Below are 19,029 nucleotides of genomic sequence, written 5' to 3' on the forward strand. Positions count from 1 at the left end.
AATGAGGTCTCTGTTCTTGCACACTTTGGTGAACTTTGTTTACTCTGTTGATTGCCTTTGTATCCTTCCTTTCCACCAAACTGTATCCAGTCTTTCTTGTCAGTCTTTCTACTCTAAAGGCTCCGGATGTTAAAATACCAGACATGAGTGATACTAAAGAAGGTAACAACAAACTTGCCTTCTTGATGCAATGGCTTCTTGTCTAAAGAACTTCACCACCAATATGGCCACCATTGTTCTGTGGTTTGCTCTAGAGACAGAAGATCAATAACATTAATTAAGATATATTTTCTCCTTCTGGGTACATGCACAGACCTCATTAGTATATTCTTGATAATCAACTGTAGACAAATGCTTATACTGAGCCCTTTGAATTTGCTTGTTCCTTCCACTCCACCTCATAGTAGTACCTTTGGTATTAGATCTAGTAATTTACATCTTTCCAGGGAGCTATGTTACTTTTCATTTTTTTAAAAAGAATCCTCTTTTAATACTGAACTGAAGGCAATGTGACACTCTTAATAAAATGAAAGTCTTCAATAAGCAGTTCTGTTTTATACATGAACAGCAGTGACCTGCTGCAGGGAAAGTTAGGATTTGGCTATATAGCTCAATTGGCGCAGGCTGGACTGGACTAAATAGGGTTGCTTTAAAGTCGCATAGAGGTCCAGTATGCCTTTTCGTATGATCCTTGCATCCACATGGCATATGCATCTCAAGCAACTCTATTTGGCACACTTCAAGAAAAAAGGGGGGGGGATCTCGCTCCTCACCCCCTCCTGTCTACTCCTCAATCTGGGAGGAAGCTTTCAACATTTCCCCCCCAAAAAAGGTACAGTGCAGCAGTGCTGCCCTAATAGTGGTTTTGGGTTTTTTTTTTAAACAACATTGCTTCCTCCGTCTGTCAGTCCACAGAGAAACAGAGGAAGTTTTTAATTTTTCAATGTCATTAAGTAGCTAAGCTTAATGATATTGGGAAATTGAAACTGGGTGGGAAATTTAGAGCAGCAAACTACTCGGACCCGTGGACCGAGTGGTTAAATTGCAGTACTGCAGTCATACCTTTGCTCATGAACTGAGTTTGATACCAATGGATTCAGGTAGCTGGCTCAAGATTAACCCAGCCTTCAATTTTTCTGAAGTCGGTAAAATGAGTACCCAGTTTGTTCTAAGCACTATGGGGCAGTATATAAATTAAAACAACAAGCTCCACTTTGGTTTGATCGGGTGATCTCACGTTCTAGAAATGAACCAAAACAGAGCAATCCTACTTGCACCTAAAAAAGATTAGCCCCTGATTGTTGTTGTTGTTGTTTAGTTGTTAAGTCATGTCTGACTCTTTGTGACCCCATGGACCAGAGCACACCAGGCCCTCCTGTCTTCCACTGCCTTCTGGAGTTTGGTGAAATTCATGCTGGTAGCTTTGGTGACACTGTCCAACCATCTCATCCTCTGTCGTCCCCTTCTCCTCTTGCCTTCACACTTTCCCAACATCAGGGTCTATTCCAAGGAGTCTTCTCTTCTCTTGAGATGGCCAAAATATTGGAGCCTCAGCTTCAGGATCTGTCCTTCCAGTGAGCACTCAGGGTTGATTTCTTTCAAAATGGATAGGTTTGTTCTCTTTGCAGTCCAGGGGACTCTCAAGAGTCTCCTCCAGCCCCACAATTCAAAAGCATCAATTCTTTGGCAGTCAGCCTTCTTTATGGTCCAGCTCTCACTTCCATACATCACTACAGAAACAACATAGCTTTGAGTATGTGGACCATTGTCGGCAAGGTGATGTCTCTGTTTTTTAAGATGCTGTCTAGGTTTGTCATCGCTTCCCTTCCAAGAAGCAGGATCCCCTGTCTAGCTAGAAATACTTTAGTAAAAGTTGTAACCTCAAGATGGATAGGGCCCAGATATTCTTTTTTTTTAATATATATTTTTGTTGTATTTTTCTACTTTTCAATCCGTTGCAACCAGAGTGATTTATTCCAATATATTCCATTCATTTAGTCTTATCTTATACTCTAACATAGTATTGATCTAATCTATTCTACTTAAGTTGTAGATTTCATCCAGGTGTAAAGAGGTTCCCATTTATTATTATCCAGTCTGTCATTTAATGTACTGTATCTGTCAAAATATCCATTTCTGCTAGTTCCAATTTTTTTTCATTGAATTCCTTCTTTGTCGGGGTCTCTGTCATCTTCCACTTACTGGCATATACAATTCTAGCTGCTGTTATCAGGTGTAAGGTCAAATACAGTATGTCTTGTTTTTCTCGAGTGTGGGTGGTAATATATTCAGTAAGAAGCTTTCTGGTGTCAAAGCAATTTTAACCCCTAATTTTTTTTCTATCATTTTGTGAATCTGTACTCACGAAGGCTTTCACGGCTGGGATCTAATGGTTGTTGTGGGTTTTTTTGACTCTTTGGCGAAGAACAACCTTCAGAACACGGCCAAAGAGCCCGAAAAACCCACAACAACCATTTCGTGAATCATTTTCTAAAATTCCTTGGCCTTACTGCATGTCCACCACATGTGATAGAAGCTCCCTACATTCTTTTCACATTTCCAGCACTTGTTAGAAACATTTCTATACAGTTTTGTTAAATTCTCTGGTGTTACATACCATCTATAAAACATTTTGTAAATATTTTCTTTTAGATTTATAGATTGAGTCTATATTTCATTCCCAAATTTGTGACCAGGCACTTAATTCTATATTATGTCCTATATTTTGAGCCCATTTTACCATGCAGTCCTTCACAATTTTGTCTTCCATTTTTTGCTCCATTAAAGTATTATAAAAACCTTTAATCAATTTTGTCTGGGAGGGGGGAAAAACCAAGAATAAAACAAGGCTCTTCAGGACAATAAACAAAGATGAGGGTTTGGTCTACCAGATTGGATGAATTATTACAGAGCAGCAGCTTTGTCCTGGGTGAGATAATGGATTACTCTACAGAATTAGAGACTCTTAAAAATTGAGGGGCATGATTTAAGACTGGGCTGGCATGCACACCTATGGTACCAAGATGACAAGCAATGCAAAACATTTAATTTACATCTGATAAGGAGAGCTTTATTATGAATCTGGAAGACAGTTTCCCTGGGAAGCTGGGCTGAGGGTGAAGGCTAGGTATGTTTGAATGGATGTTTTGCTGAGGTTTTCTTTTTTTCTGGGCTTTCTTTTTGTCTCCTCACCATATGGCCTGGGGATAGGGCCTAGGGGGTGGGACTCTCTGCTTTAAAAGAGTGTGTCCCAGGACCGCGTGCCGAAATTCTCAAATTCTATCTCTGGCCTTAATATGGTAAATAGGAAATCCAATTAGACTTTCATAAGCCTGGGAGGCAGGAAAGTTTTAAGGGTCAGATCATACTTTCGCACTATTAAAGAGCAGGCTGGGTAGGTGGGGCTCGTCAGCCATGGAAGGCAGACCATCGAGGAGAAGGAAAACTCTGATTTCAAACCTCCACTGCCTTGTGGCTATATCCACTCATGGAAAAGGCTTCAGGAGTTAACCTAGAGGCAAAATCCGGAGCTGGAGTCCCAAAAGCAGCTCGTGTCATTCTGCCAACTCCTGCGACGTTGATGGAACCAGTCGTATTGGCTCTTGCCTTTCCATTGGACCATTTCAGCAATGTGGAGAGGGGGGATCTGCTGCTTGGGTAACAGCTTATCCTCCATATTACTTTACCCGAGCTTCATGCTCTGGAGAGGACACTCTTCGATTCAGAGCATGTTACCATAGTCTCTCTAGACTGAAGGATGCCTATACAGGAAGACAGTTAAGGTACAACATTACAGAAAGATACCATTATGGGTAGCTCCATTAGAAGCGTTCTCTGATCTGGCAAGAACACCTTAAGAGATAAACGGGAGATATGCTGAGATATTAGATAGAGATTTTCATCTAAAAAACAAAGATGAACTGGCAGAACAAGGTATTATCCTAGACTGGTGGTCGATAAACTTATTGAAGTCTAGATATGTAAAAGATAAAGCTATAGGGTTTCAGAAAGACAAAACACCTTTGGATAAGAGGTTGTTGGATTCAGAGGAAAAAATGATTAAGGGCCCAGATATTCAAATGTTATATAAAGGTAAAATGTTGATATTTATAACATGTGTCATGATGATAAGATAAATCTTGTTGCCAAGTTTGCAGATGACATCACCCTACTATGAAACACCAGACTGATGTTTCCAAGATGAATGGTAGCACACGGGAACAAATAATCCTAATTGTGTTTCAAACTGTGCTGCAGTGCATGAAGTCTTTCTACCGAATTGTTTTTCACTGGCTTTTACACCTCTGGCTGTTGTTGTTTCGTCGTTAAATCGTGTCCGACTCTTCGTAACCCTATGGACCAGAGCACGCCAGGCCCTCCTGTCTTCCAATGCCTCCTGGAGTTGGGTCAGATTGGGTGCTGTACTTTATTGATATCTCTTGATGTTTCTGATTATTTTCAGTGTGTTTTGATGCTATAATCCTTGCAAGCATTGGTTTTTCTTTTCTTTCGCTCTTTTTATCTGTACCCTTTTTAGTTAATTTTATTTTGCAGATAAATAGAGAAGTATCTCTCTAAATTTTGCTACAAGAGACTAATGGAGCACCCATCATCCCACTCAGAAAACAGAACAGAGCAAAACCTCCCGAGTCAACTTATTCCACAGTGGCAACACCAAGTATACCTTGATACTCGGCTGAACTGGCTCTGCCAGCAAAGTCTGGAAGTTACCCCAATTTGCAGCTTCTCAGATAGGGACAGCTACCCAGAGGCTTTTGCCCTGAGTCATCTGGCCTTCTAATCTGTTGTTCCCAATAAGCACAGCAGTAGCAGCAATGCTTTTTTGCTCCTGGCTTGAGAGATGAGTGTGTCCATGTGTGCCCTAAACCATCTGCCTAGATAGAATTGTTGGGAGAGGTCCCTGACCAAATGACATCCAGAGAGGCAGCAAGCCAAGACAGGGCATATTTCAGAAGCCATTGTGCATGTATTGTCCTACTTAATGCAATAGACCCTGGTGATGCTGGTGCACTACAACATTCGTTTGAAGGGGAGGAGGGCAGGTGCCAGGTGGAGCAGTGGAGAGAAGTTTGTGTGCCAGGTGGCTTGCCCTGTGCTTCCTGAGTCTGCCTGATGCCCCGAGTGCAGTGAAGGATACTGGCAGGAACTACACGGTTGTAGATTACCTGTCGTGAGCTCTTTCTTGTGGGTTATCTGCAAACTGGAGAGAAACTGCTTGAAACACATATGCATTTCAATGTGTGTGTTTCACACAGCTGGATGGTGGTGGCTGTGGCCAAGGAGTGCACTGGCAGCAATAGTGCTCTCTCTCTCTCTCTCTCTCTCTCTCTCTCTCTCTCTCTCTGTGTGTGTGTGTGTGTGTGTGTGTGTGTGTGTGTGTGTGTGTGTGTGTGTGTGTGTGATGGTGTCTCTCTGGTCCTTAGAGATGGCAACAATGATGACAATACTGCTGCTGCTGCTGCTGTGCTTCTGGTTGCCACCTGCTGGACAGTTGCTGTCACCCAGCTGACTGTTGGATAGTGGTGGTAGTGGAGGGGAACTATGTTGGTGGCAGCAGTAGCAGTGTGTGCCTGGGTGTTTCTCCCTGGACATCGAAAACACCATTTCCACTACTGTTGCCGCTGGACTCCCAGCCACTGACAGACAAGCCCAGATGACAATAGAGAAAACCCCACTGTGGTTTAAAATGTTGTGCATTGGGCACTATTTGAAACCACAAAAAGGCTTGCATCATTGAAGCAACAAAAGTTGCTTCATATTCTATCCATTCCCCCGCTGCCGCCACCCACCCCAGTGGGCAGTTGTGGCCACTTCACTGTTGATTGCCTTTGTTGTTCTGTAATACAAGCTCTGCGCTTGTTAGGCAATAATCTTCTGGAATGGTGGGTGTTGTTCCCCACCTTCTGTTGACAGGAAGATGTCTCCTCAGTTGTTCCACCTCCCCCTGTTCCTTTTCCTACTTTGTTTGCAGGCAAGGAAAACAGATTTCTCTTGTGTTCAATATAAGCAGAGTATCATAAAATGGGTAGAAAGCTTCCTCTTACTGTGTGCTCTTGTTATTGACCATGCCTTTGGGAAACATCTGATCTCTCTCAGTAAAACCAAGAGTTTCCTATCTGAGAAAAGAAAGATTCTGATGGAGTAGCACTCTACTCTTTCTCTTCAAGAGCACTGTTGTTTTTAAAGACATTTATTTAAAGTCTCCTCCCTCTGTGTGTAAGTGCTACAGACAAGCAACTCCCAGATTTTCTGAGATTTTTGCTTGCTACATGCAGGCAGGAGCTTTTTGTTTTCAGACCCAATAATAAAACTGTGAAGAATATGGTCGAGATTTTCCCCTCTAAGCGTGTTCCCAGGACTGGCATTCCTAACACCTTAATGCAACTTCATTCTTTGCCAATCAGCCAAGCTCTTTTTGATTTTGGACCTGGAGATTAAGAGCATTAAGATGACTGAAGTCATTCCTCTTCTGTCACTGTCCCTCAGAGACAGTACGCTTACACAACTTATTATCCACCAAGCTATATTGGGCAACCGACCAAGGATTTGGTCAACTTGTCTTCCTGGAAGTACAGAAACACCTGGTAGGCCACATGGTAGTTAGATGCCTCTGTTTTGGTGGATTGCAGACTATCTGTACCTGTTCAGAAGATCATTTGTCACTTCCTCACACATGTGATGAGAAACTCTCTAGGCCTATGTTCATTTTTTTCTGCCAATATGACTCCAAAACTGAAACCTACCAATTTTAAGACACTTGGATTTATGGAGACAGTTTCTGTTTAGGGTCCTACCAACTGCTGAACCCATAGTCAACCTGTTGTGTCCACAAATCTGCAGATGACTAGAGTGTCATGATAGGTCTTAAAGTAATGCCAAATGGTCGATTAATAATATATCCATATTCTAAAGATTGTAAGAAAAATGGCCAGTCCATGAACTACTAGTAAGTTCATGGCAACAGGAAACATTGCTTCCTGCCATGTGCCAATGCACCCGCTCTAAAGAAGGCAAACTTGCACCATGATGCTGAGTACGTTTCCTTCCCCTCTCTTCACCACTATTTTGCCATTTTCTAGGGAAATCGTTCTCTTCTAGAAGAAGCTTTATTTCCACCACCAGTAAGAATGGGCAGAGCAATCAATTTCTGTACCATGCTAGTTTCACATGCCTTCACTCCTAAGTCTGTGTCTGCCCCAATATCTGTGTATTACCCCCTCCCCAGAAATATCAATTTTGTATGAATATTTCCTTAAATATGCATTGTGTATGCATTTTTGTGTGAAGAAACACACCACAAAATTCAGAGAAGGACAACTGCTTTCCTACCTGCACTCTATGTTGGTTCACTTTAAGGTGCTGACCAAATGAAATCCTCCATCATTTCTGCCCAAAACTCCTATTTCACTTTCAGAAATGAATCCTATTGCAGTTTGGTTGAAATGAAATATCATCAACATGGAAGGCAATCAGTGTGGTCCTTGACAATAAAGTCATTTGCTTTATGCTGGAGATATATGTGTATCATTGTCTGAAAAGTGGTGATTTTGCCTACAGAATTGTTGATTCACAGTCCCATCTGCATTTTTCTTTAAGTTGTAGAGACTGAGATAGATATTTGTATTTGTCTTGATTCTGGAAATACCTATGGTAGGTGTCAGATCATAGCTTAATTTGTTAACAGAATGGCAAACGTAAAAAGAGATTCTTCTTTATTGCTGTTTGAACCTCCCTCTGTCATTTCTAGTAAAAGCAAGGAAAAGACAATGCTGGCTGCTTCTTCCTTTCTCCCCAGCTGGGAATACAAAGCATCTAGAAATGGATCAATAATTTATAATTGTCTTGCCTGTAGCTGTAAGTTAAAGTAATGATCTTTTTTTATAGAGATGAAGAATGCCAGCAATACTTATGGAAATGGATGATTTCCACATAAGCACCTGTTTTGTTTTATTTTGTTTTTAAACCTTATAGGAAATCAATGTGCTGACAGTCCCATTGGTCAACCAAGACAGAGAAAAAAAATCCGAGAAGCGAAGCCAACCACTAAAATCAGAGAAAGAAGCGCTCTTGATAGGTAAGGTAATTCTCTTCTCCATTTCCAATCATAACATTGCTTGCGGCAAAACCAAGGTACTTATGTAAGAATAAACTAGTCATGAAGCTTTTTGTATTTCAGTGTGTGACCCAAGGAAAATGGTAGTGGTAAGATATACTTGATGACTATGGGTAGTATAGAAAATGAATTTTTTAAAAAACCAAAAAAACAGGTTGATGAAACTTGCTTTACTTATGGATCGGTTGTAAGTCTATCTTCATTATTTGATTTTACCACCTGATTCAGCAAATACTTTTTCAGAATTTTGTATATATCCACAAAAACACAATTTCAAGTTTTAGTGGATAATGAGCAAAAAGTTTGGGGGATGACAGGATTCACAGCCCTACTCTTGGATATGTTCCTAATCAGTACTATTTTGAGTGCTTCTAATACCTGCAGAACATTCACCTGCAATATTACACAACGCTACACTGTGCCTCCTAACACAGTTTGAATCCAGGGCTGGCATCATGTTCAGTTTTTACATGGATTTCCAACTGCAAAGCTACACAGCAGTCTGATGTGGTGTGCTTGATTGAGCACACAACCAATTGTACAACCAGGCACATGGCCATGTGCAACTGGCCCTTAACCAGGTTGCTGTAGCAGCTTCCAAAGTTGGAGATCTGCATGTGTACATATTGAATGGAGACTGGCCAAGAAAATCAGAGCACATATTTCTTAGGAACGTATAGTTCCTGATTTTCACAGTCTAAAAGATAAGGTAGCTCCCTCTATAAATTTTGCCTTACTACCTACTCATGTAAAATAATTTAATCTCATAAGGCTAATAAAATAAGGTGAAGTTGTGAAGTCTGCACATATTCATTTTAACTATTTACTCTGCACATTCACCAAGGCAGTATCTTCAATTATCATTGGGGCTGATACCCAATAAAATGTGCTGGATGGGGTTACAGTAGTAGAGTGGCGTCCGTTGCAGATTTAGTAAAAGGTATAAGTGGACTGTACTCCTTCATATAAGTTTCTTTCTGAAGTCTTACTGCTATTTAATAACATTTCTTTCAGTGAACTCAAGGCAGCATATGTGGGTCTGATCCTTCATCCTCATAACAAAAGCCCTGTGAATTAGTGAAAAGTCAGAGAGGGTGCAAATTCTAGTAAACCACCCAGATTTTAAAAAGTCCTAATGCCACCAAATTTATATAGGATGCCTGCATGAGAAAAATTGAATCATACACTGTTATCACTAGAGTTGCTTTTTTACTTCTTTTCCTTATTGCCTCACAAAACAGACTAAAAAGGATGATTTGCTCCATCATTTACTGTGTAAGCCATATTTTTATGATAACTTTATGATATGATTCAATCTCAGTGCTTACTTTCAAATTTAATGGGATAAGCATTAGCTTGGTTCACCTTTCATTCTCGTTCTCTTTGCCCAGAGTTAGTAGAATTGGTTAAAAAAATAAGTATAATGAATTCAAATCTGATTTGCAATTTCCAACCTCTGAAAGTACTGAATATATATCATCATACTGGGGATAATTGACCAGATGACCTGCGTGCGTCCTGACTTCTGTCTTTTTCCTACACACGTTCATTCATTGTAACTAATTGCTTTCAAATTGTATTTGTTTTTCTTATTTCTTAAAAATATAAATAACTTTTTCTTTTAAAAAACAATGTATCTTTTCTCATACACAACAGGAAATTTAGTTTTTCAAAAACCATAAGAAATTCAAATACTCAGTGACATATTTTAGTGTATAGTTTCCTTTTATAAGTCATATAAATTACAATCATGCTTTATAGCTTCCTCTCTGCAGCTCAGGCCACTTTATGGAACAAGGTGTATGATGAAAGATATGCTTTTATAATTGTTTTCTGTGATCAATCATAGATAATTTTTCCCAGATATTTTGTATCAGTTATGTGACTTTTTTCAGCCAATCCTATGAGTTCATTTATCACATTCATTCATTCATTCGTTTGCTTGTTTTATTTTTAAAAACATATCTGTGATGGAATTACCATGTTCAAGAAGTTCCTCCCTAGCCACCCAGGCATTCTGCCTCATTTATCCTGGCATGGGTGAGCCTAATAAAGTCAAATGTGGTAATGACTAGGGAACCTACTTGGCACTGGTGCCTCCCAACACTCCAGATTACACTGATGTAGCAGTGCTTCTAGGGTGACCAAAGGTCCACAAGGCTCAGCACTCAGAACTGCTATGCCTATCCTGCAAGGTAGATCTGCCACTGCACCCCAAAATTCCTAACTTCCCAGTAGTTGGGCAAAACTTAGTTTTAGTACTGCAAACAGTCTAAGTCAAAAAAGCCAGACAGCTGGAGAAACTGAAGACTTTTATGTTTTATTGAAAAAAGGTAAAAAAAGCCAAAAGTCCTAAAAGGGTACAAAAAGGTTTCAAAAAGCACATGTAGCAAAATAACCACAATTTCAGACAAAAAAGGCTGAAGCAATTAAGAAAACCACAGCAGAAAATAACAAAGCTACACTAATCTGCCTAGTACACATCAGTGTAGAGTTCTGAGGCATGTGCAAAAAGCATATTTTCAGGCATGGAATGACAGGACAGCAACTGAGCATAGTATCTCCAGAGAGGTAAGCTAAGCCAACTAAAGCAGCCTCTGAATCCCTCTTTATACATTAAGCATCACATTCTGGATCCTTCCAGGCAGTCTGCCAATCAGGGTTCGAGTTTCTTCAAACGTTCACAAAGACAATAGCACTTTCTGTCCTCTTCCTTTCATACAGTCATTTTCTAATTAGAAAAGTACCAGGGAACAAACCATCTTGACCTTGAAGGTCTCTCTCACAAAAGATGAACTGCAGGTGTTACTGCAGGGCAGACACTTCCATTCACATTACCAGCCAATGACAGATAAGCTTGAATTTTGCAGAAGAACTCCATGTTCCATATTCCCCCAATTTCTGTTTCTTCACAATGTAAATGATATTTTCTTTAAAAAGATGTTTTTTTTCATATTTTTGAAATATACCAGAGCAACATAAAAGCAGGTCCTTTTTACCCACAGGAGGAAAGCTCACACACACTCCATACACTCCGTGTTATCTATGTGGTTTCCCATGTTGTGGATGGGGGGGGGGGAGGAGACACCTGGAAGAGAGCAGTTCTGAGATGGAAAATGACTAGGACTGTGGTGCTTTGTCAAACAGAGATTCCAGACATTTGGGGCTAATGCTGCTCTATTTCTTTAGTATATATGTCATGTATGGCAGCTTTTCCCCAGTAAATATTCTGCCTAAGTAGGCCCCTCTCACTCACACTGCTCTCTCTCCCTTGTATCTTGCCTGGGTTGCATCAGCCTCTTCCTTCCAAGGATGTTTCCCTCCCAGAGATGAGGGAAGATGAAAAGGTTCCTGAAGAGTTATCATTGAGGAAACAAAAAGGGTTAATCAGCTTTTGTCTGCTTAAGAACAACTTAAGAAGGAGGGAAAGAAAGGGAGGGGTTAGAGATGTTCTTTCTGTTGTTAGTTGTCTGTGGAGATTTCCTTCTAATCTAGCCATCCATGCAGTATCATTTCCTAAGTCCTTAAAACTGTTTGGAACTAGACAGAAGATGAAGTGTAGACAATTTACTCTCTCACAATGAAAAACATTTGGTTGAAATCCTGTTGCTCAAGTACCATAATTTTTGGAAGTGAGTTGCTGCAAGTTTAAGAAATTTCTGCAGACATTCATCATCATCATCATCATCATCATCATCATCATCATCATCTTACAACTGCAGAGCTGGAGTTACCTGTTGCATACTGAGTCACATGATTAAACTTACAACAATTAATACCTTTGGAGATTTCTTAATTACTAAAAGTTATGCCATTTGTACAACTATGTAACAGGATTTCAGCCACTGTGTGCCAAAGATATCTTGCATTTTAGGCACAGGAAGAAATGTCATAGAATTTCAGGAGAGTAACAACATTAGTCTGATGGAACATCACAGTCTAGTGCACATCAAAGATGTTTTCATGTGAAATTAGCTTTGTACCTCAACTACCTGCATGACTTGATGTCCAGAGATACAGTAACTTATGGAAGAGTCTCTCTCCTCAGAGTCCTGGGTCATATATGCTCATTCCTGTTTGTTGCATAAAAGTGAAGCTAGGCCAGATAAAGTGGTTGCCTAGAAAAAATATTTCTGTTTGTTCACTAATCTGGATCAAACACAACCCATGCTGAAATCATTAAGAAATTTCAAGGCAGTGCAATTCTGAATACAGTTGATATGCACCATTTTCATGACAAGAGCCACTGAAGGAGAAAAAGCAACAATTTTATCATCTCAGTGCCTACAATTTTTTATTGACAAATCAAGCATAAAATTGGAAACTGAAACAAATGCTACAAGCAAGTCTTAGTCTTATATTCTCTCTCTTCCTCTTGGTCACTTTTATGTAAACTGCTGTCATTCTTGAGGGTAAGAGATTCTGTTTAAATGTGCTCTTCTTACAGAATTGCTTAAGAAGTAAACATTTTTGTTTGGATAAAAACTAAGCACTGCCATATGCGAAAATTGCTTTGTTTTAGCATGTTCTGTTTGCCCACGAAAATGGTCATGTTTTTGTTGTGTGTTTTTTAAAACACAGGCATCATATCAACATTTCTTCACGTCCATCCTTTTGGAGCAAATATAGAATATCTTTGGTCTTATATGCAACAATTGGATTCCAAGGTAACCTACACTGATTATTTTTATTTTCTTATTTATTTATTGGATTTCTATCTCACCTATCTAGAACAAAGGTCTACTCTGGGCGGTTTACAAATTTAAAAACAATAAGGCTGAAAACATATATTAGAGGTCCAAGATGGCGAAGTATAAGAAATTAAGATTACCATCAATTGTGAGGTTATACAAGATTTTGTGGGTTATGAAGGCCAACCACAAGCTGGAAGCAGATATCCTTCCTTAATCTCCCCTTTTAAACAAAGTTACTGGTATTATTTATTATTAACAGAATGGAATCAGTCAGTCCCTTTCTTCCTTGTTTTTCTCTGTAAAAGCATATTGGTTAATAGATGGTATTCTAAGATGTATGGACAGGAGCAGTATAAGGAGTATTCAGTTCCTCTAAACCAGTGGTTCCCAATCTTGGGTCTTGGACTACAACTCCCATAAATCTTGGCCAGCACAACTAGTGATGAAGGCTTTGGGGAGTTTTAGTCCAAAAACATATGGGGACCCAAGGTTGGGAATCCCTGCTCTGAACAAATCCAGTCAAACATTTGTCTTAAATTGGTCTTAAAACAGCTTGTAGTGCTGAATCTTCCTAACGATTGATTCCATACAGTAGACCCTCTACTTAAGGAATTGATCCGTATTGGAATGGTGGCTGCAAGTCGAAAAGTCTGTAAGTCGAATCTCCATTGACCTACAATGCACTGAAAACCGATTAATCCCATAACCAGTGGTTTTTATTCTATTTTTATTCCATTTTGGTTTTTTTCTGGTCTGTAAGTCGATTCTCTGGCTGCAAGTCGAATCTAAATTTTGCAGCCAGAGAAGTCTGTAACTCTAAAAGTCTGTAAGTCGAGCTGTCTGTAAGTCGAGGGTCCACTGTATAAGGATCAGGCCTATAACAACCTGGAGAGGAAGGAGAAATCCTCCATAGAAGCATAGAGAGTGGAAACTCATGAGAGGGAAATCCAACCTGGAAATAAGAAGGAATTTCCATTAAGCGGTGGAACAGCTTGCCTCCCGATGTTGTGGGTGCCCCATCGCTGGAGGTTTTCAAGAAAAGATTGGACAGCCATCGTCCGGGATGGTATGAGGTCTCCTGCCTTGGGCAGGGGGTTGGACTAGAAGACCTCTAACGTCCCTTCCAACCCTACAATGTTTCTGTGATTCTATGATCCCATTCCCGCTATTTTGCTGTTATCTATGGGGTTTCCCATGTACTTCTTAAGAACAGGCAGATGAGATATGGATACTAGGAACATGGTGGGAGGGGCGGGATGATGAAATGGACCAAAATCTTTGCTATTTTTCTTACTATCACAACCTTTTACAGGATTCTCCTAAAGAGTTGAAATGTCTATCAACTTAATAAACAAGTGACAGAAAATAGAGTGGGCTAGGCAAGAAAACAGGTAGAAAAAGTGATCCATTGAAAAACACAATGTTCTGGGTTGTGTAGAAATTTCAGTGAATCACTAAATTTATAAATAAGACGAACTTTCAAGTTTTCCATAACTCTCTATCAGGCAAAGAGGATATAAATTAGAGATTAAGCTAAATAGTCCAAAAATTGGGTGAGAAGTGATTTACAATTTTTACAAGAAAACAAGGTTAGTGGAAGGAGACCGAAAGAAACAGAAAATAAGAGTATGAATTTAAATAAACCAAAAATATATGCCAAGAAACTTCTGTTCTTAACTAAAAGAGAGTGACACATGAAAAACTAAATATAAAAAATGTTACCAGGGAATCTGCTGCTCCCTTCCTTTTACACTCCAACGTAATTTTGTTTCTTGATTCCAAATAGGAAAAGATTTCCCCATGGTTATTACAGAAGGAATCTAATTTATTTCTTGTCATCCATTCATTCATAGTTGGATATTGGATATTTTCACTTGTTTCTGCTTAGCTGGAAGTTTCTGTTGCAAATTACGCTTCAAGAAAATGTGTATTCCTGTCTTGGCACAATGTGTATTTCATAACAACATTAAAATGAAGGCCCAGCCATTAAACATTGCACGGGCAGCAACATAGTTAATAATTTTGAACAGTGTTATTTTTGTAGGAATTTTGAAGGGAAGTGTTCAAGGCTGAAAATGTTAAATAAAAGGTTTCCTCACGTTAGAAGCAGTAAACATAACCTAGCTTCACAATGGCCCAAATCTATAGTAATTCACCCCAAAGCAGGCCAAATGAATCAATGGGGATTTAGTGAGTCAGTTCCTCTACTATCAGTTCTGTTGATTTAAATGAGCCTATTTTAACTGTAACTTACTATACTAAAGTACTTTGCAACTACCATAGCCCCATTTGAATCAATGAATTGTATGGGGAAGTTAATTGACTAAATCCCCACTGATTCAATGGGCCTATTGATTTACTATGCTAGACACCAGGGTTTTGATCATTGGCTCTTACCAAAAACAATAGGAGCCATAAAAGCTTGTCCATGCAGGACAGTAAGCAGAACGCCAGATACCCTCTACCTCACAGCTTTAAAAATCATGCACAATTCCTCCCTGAGGTAGCTGAGAAAAAAATGATGAGGAAAACATGCTAGTGATGCTTTTATCATGAATAGCACAAAGTGCTAGTTTAGTCAGGGGTGACTACAAGGAAATTTAACCAGCTGTTTGATTTACTGTGTGGACAGGCTGGGTCATTCAAAAGCCAGCAATCAGATGACATCTTTGCAGGACCAGACCAGCCCCATCTCCAGAGAGTTCTACCCACCTATTTCTGTCAGGGGGCTTCTACTTTTGTGGTGCAGTTAGAATTGCTCTGTTTTGGTTCGTTTTCAGCATGTGTGAATGCTGGAAACGAACCAAAGCAAGCTGGCTGGTTTTCATATCATTATGATATGAGATAATTGGAAAATTAAAAATTTCCCTTCTCTGCTCATGCGGCAGAGGGAAGAACCAATTAGAACCAATTAGAGGAATTTTTTTAAAATGATGGCTTACTCCTGGAAGAAGGAGACAATGGGGGCAGTGTTACTTTTCTTTATAGCTTTTCTTTCCCTGACAAAACAAGTTGGCTTCCCAGCCTGTAGAGAAAGAAGAACACCCTGACCCTGCCTCTACCTGTCTCCTCCCACTTCTAGGAGGAAGCCTTCAATTCCTTTATTTTCTCAAAAACTGTAGCAGACCAAAGAGGTTCACTACATCTGGGTGCAAGGATTGCACCCCATGGCATATGGGATTTATAACTGATCTTGAGCAACCCTATTTAACCTGCACCACCTTGCTCCACTCAAGCTGTGCCACCAAGCCTTTGGCCACTGAAGGAAAAGAGTCCCATATTTTTTACTATAATGAGGCAACGTGTTTTACTTTCATTGATTATGGTTAAGAGTGTGCACCATTTTAAAGAAGAGTTTGCTATTTAACTGGCTACAGCTTCCCCCTATAATACTGTTAAAATTAGCATCTTATAACATTACTTATTACCTTTTTGTTTTCTTTAAGGGAAAAGTCATCAAAAAAGAAAATTGTTAACCTTTGGGAAGTAAACTGTTATTTTAAAAAATTGTATGCTCCGAAAAGATAACAAACAAAACAACACACCAGTTGTTGCTTATTTTCGCTAGTTTCCTTTTAAACCATTTCCCCATGCTATACCAACTTCCCATTTCCCCACAGTAAAAAGGTGAAATAAAGTCAGTGACCTTTCCCCTTCTCACCTTGGACAGTCTGGGAAATAATCCAAATCCCTGAAGATTGCAAAGAACCTAAATCCTTTTTTGAGACCATCTGAATACTTTCCTTTCTTCCAAGAAGAGAAAGGTCTGGTGGCCTTCAAAATCTGTAGCATTTCCAGGAGCTACAATGCAGAGGAATTTGAGGGCTAATAATTATTTTATATTCTTCCCTAAGCCTAGCTGAAGATGATTTTGCTGACATCTCTAGATAAAACACAGAACAAAACCATTAATAGTTGCAGTGGCTTTATAACCATGATTAACTGGACAACCTCATTCAACCCGACATCACAGAAATGTCTTTTGCTTGTTTTTTCTCCTTCCTGCTTTCCTAGATCTCTGCCAGTGAAATAGAAATGCTTTTGATGAGGCTTCCACGCATGTTTAAGCAAGAGTTTTCTGGTGTAGGAGCAACACTGGAGAAAAGATGGAAGTTCTGTGCCTTTGAAGGAATCAAAACAACTTGACTATGGACTGGAATGGAGCCGAGCGTTTCCTGGGGCATGAGCTAGCCAAAGTATTAGAAGGAGAGAATTAGGTTTGGCATATACATTTCCAGAATGCTCCAAGCCTGGTTTTAGTTGCATTTGTGATGTCCTCGTGTGAAAAATGTAGTTGTGTGCCAGTTCCAAAAAGAAAAAAAAAAAAGGGGGGGAGGGCTTCTGAAATGTGACAAATCTGTTTCCTATGAAAACTAAAAAGAAGATATTACAATCATAATGATGTCATTCTTTAAAATATGCTCCTAAAATTAGCTCACTGAGTGAATAGAATGAAGAATTCCCAGTTACCAAGCTCCAGCAATTTATATATAATATGTAGTAGATCTTCCTCAAGTTCCATTCCTAAAAGTCTTTCCGTTTAGTAAGAAGATAAAAGTGATTCTACAGTGAAAGAAAGCATACCAAAAGCAAACTTGAAAATGTGTCTCAACAGTTATTGTATTTTGTAAATTAAGTTATCTGCTGTACCAGGGACTTTTGCCTTATTGCTAGAGGCCTGAAAAAATGTGACTGAATTCCTTGAGAATGCTTTATCCAGAATATTATTTTTCTAATGTAACTATTCTCCATTCTGAGTTCATTTAACATGGATTGCATATTGATTTTCATAAATGTGTAAATAAAGAGGAAGGCAGTGTTACTGTATTGTATTTGGTATGTAATATTCAGGATTATGCATCCAAGAGTAAGTATCCAGTTGCATTACTATTACAGATTTTATAGCAAATATATTAATTTTTTTCCAATAAATAGGACTTCTACCATACTGCATATTTTACAAGCTGTTCTTTGATTCTGCCGCCCTGTCTTCTTACAGTTTGTGAATCAGACATTTATACAATGGCCTTTACTAACTTCTGTATCCCAGGAGTAAACTGAAGAGCGATCTAGGGAGTGAAGACTGTCACTGTTGGGACAGCCACAACATTTTTACCATGTTAATGAGTGGTTCCAAACCAGTATCAAATAGATTACTGAAAAACAAAAATCAGCTGAAGTTTGAGTATGAAGTTCTAGGTGTTAGTGTGCTTGTAAAATCACAATTGTTATGCTTTTTAAAAGATATTTTGAAAATACAAAATTTTCAAACCACCTTGTAAAAGCAGGTTTCAAATGGAATTTTAAAAATCTGTGTATTGTGGGAAAAATCATGAAGAACAGAATAGAACCCTGATAAATCAGTGTCTCTGGTCACCTTTTGCATTGTAGTCTCAGTCCAGTAGATGAAGGCAGAACTCCCTTGACATCCTTTTTTGCTCAGTGCAGACAGGTGGGGGTTCTGAGGAAGTGGGGCTGGTATACCAAGGGAGTTAGGCTCAGGGTCAGAACACTCATCCCAGTCCTCAGCTTCTGCCCTTGCCTCTTTGGCAGGACACCTGAAGAGACAGCTTCGTCAAACTCTCGGTGCCTTCAAATTGCCTCTACCCTCATAACATTATTTGTCCTGTTCTCATAACGTGTAATCTGGATTCCTGCCTCTCCAACAAAATTACAGAATACAGACCTGTTCCAGACGTGGGCATGTCTTTACGTTGTGATAATAAATCAATACAGAATTTTCTGCCGTCATATATCCCTTCAACATGCTAAACATATTTCCACACACATTGAAAAAAAATATAAAACAGATTCTTATATTAATTACATAAATTAATTCACCTGGTTCCTTTTCTGGAATATATAAGTAAAGAATATGCTTTTGTTTTGGTAAAAAAATATCTATATAGAAAATAAATGTAGAGTAGAATTTTGCCTCACACATACAGGAATACAGTATGTAGATGCAACAGGCTTCTCACTGCTGGCTTCTGCTCATTATTCATTGTTTTACTATCCAAAAGGCTGGGTTTCAGCTTCTGTGATGAGAAACAACAAAATCTTTTATACAGTAAGACATATTTGATTAAAGGAAGCCAGATGGTAGCCGAGTACCAGCGGGTGGGTGGGGGTGGTTTCATTTTTATTTTGCAACGTGCAATTTGGAAGCTGCTGTTTATTTATCTGCGGAACATGTACCAT

General features: G+C 39.2%; 2 protein-coding genes across 11 annotated transcripts in view; one reads left to right on the top strand and one right to left on the bottom strand.

Annotated features, from left to right (window-relative positions):
• ENOX1 (ecto-NOX disulfide-thiol exchanger 1) overlaps window positions 1–17,776 on the top strand; it is a 540,515-nt gene extending 522,739 nt beyond the window's left edge. For all 10 annotated transcript variants that reach the window (XM_078390695.1, XM_078390697.1, XM_020797018.3 and 7 more), the window contains 3 exons: window positions 7,993–8,095; window positions 12,716–12,801; window positions 16,843–17,776. In XM_078390695.1, the coding sequence (XP_078246821.1) occupies window positions 7,993–8,095; window positions 12,716–12,801; window positions 16,843–16,974 (321 nt within the window). In that variant the 3' untranslated portion in view covers window positions 16,975–17,776. The remainder of the gene's footprint in view (window positions 1–7,992; window positions 8,096–12,715; window positions 12,802–16,842) is intronic.
• DNAJC15 (DnaJ heat shock protein family (Hsp40) member C15) overlaps window positions 1–19,029 on the bottom strand; it is an 89,338-nt gene that overhangs the window by 1,983 nt on the left and 68,326 nt on the right. Inside the window, exon 6 of the mRNA XM_072994779.2 lies at window positions 179–250. Within this exon, the coding sequence (XP_072850880.1) occupies window positions 213–250 (38 nt within the window). The 3' untranslated portion in view covers window positions 179–212. The remainder of the gene's footprint in view (window positions 1–178; window positions 251–19,029) is intronic.

Source organism: Pogona vitticeps, chromosome 3 (assembly GCF_051106095.1).
Source record: "Pogona vitticeps strain Pit_001003342236 chromosome 3, PviZW2.1, whole genome shotgun sequence".
NCBI classification, from domain to species: domain Eukaryota; kingdom Metazoa; phylum Chordata; class Lepidosauria; order Squamata; family Agamidae; genus Pogona; species Pogona vitticeps.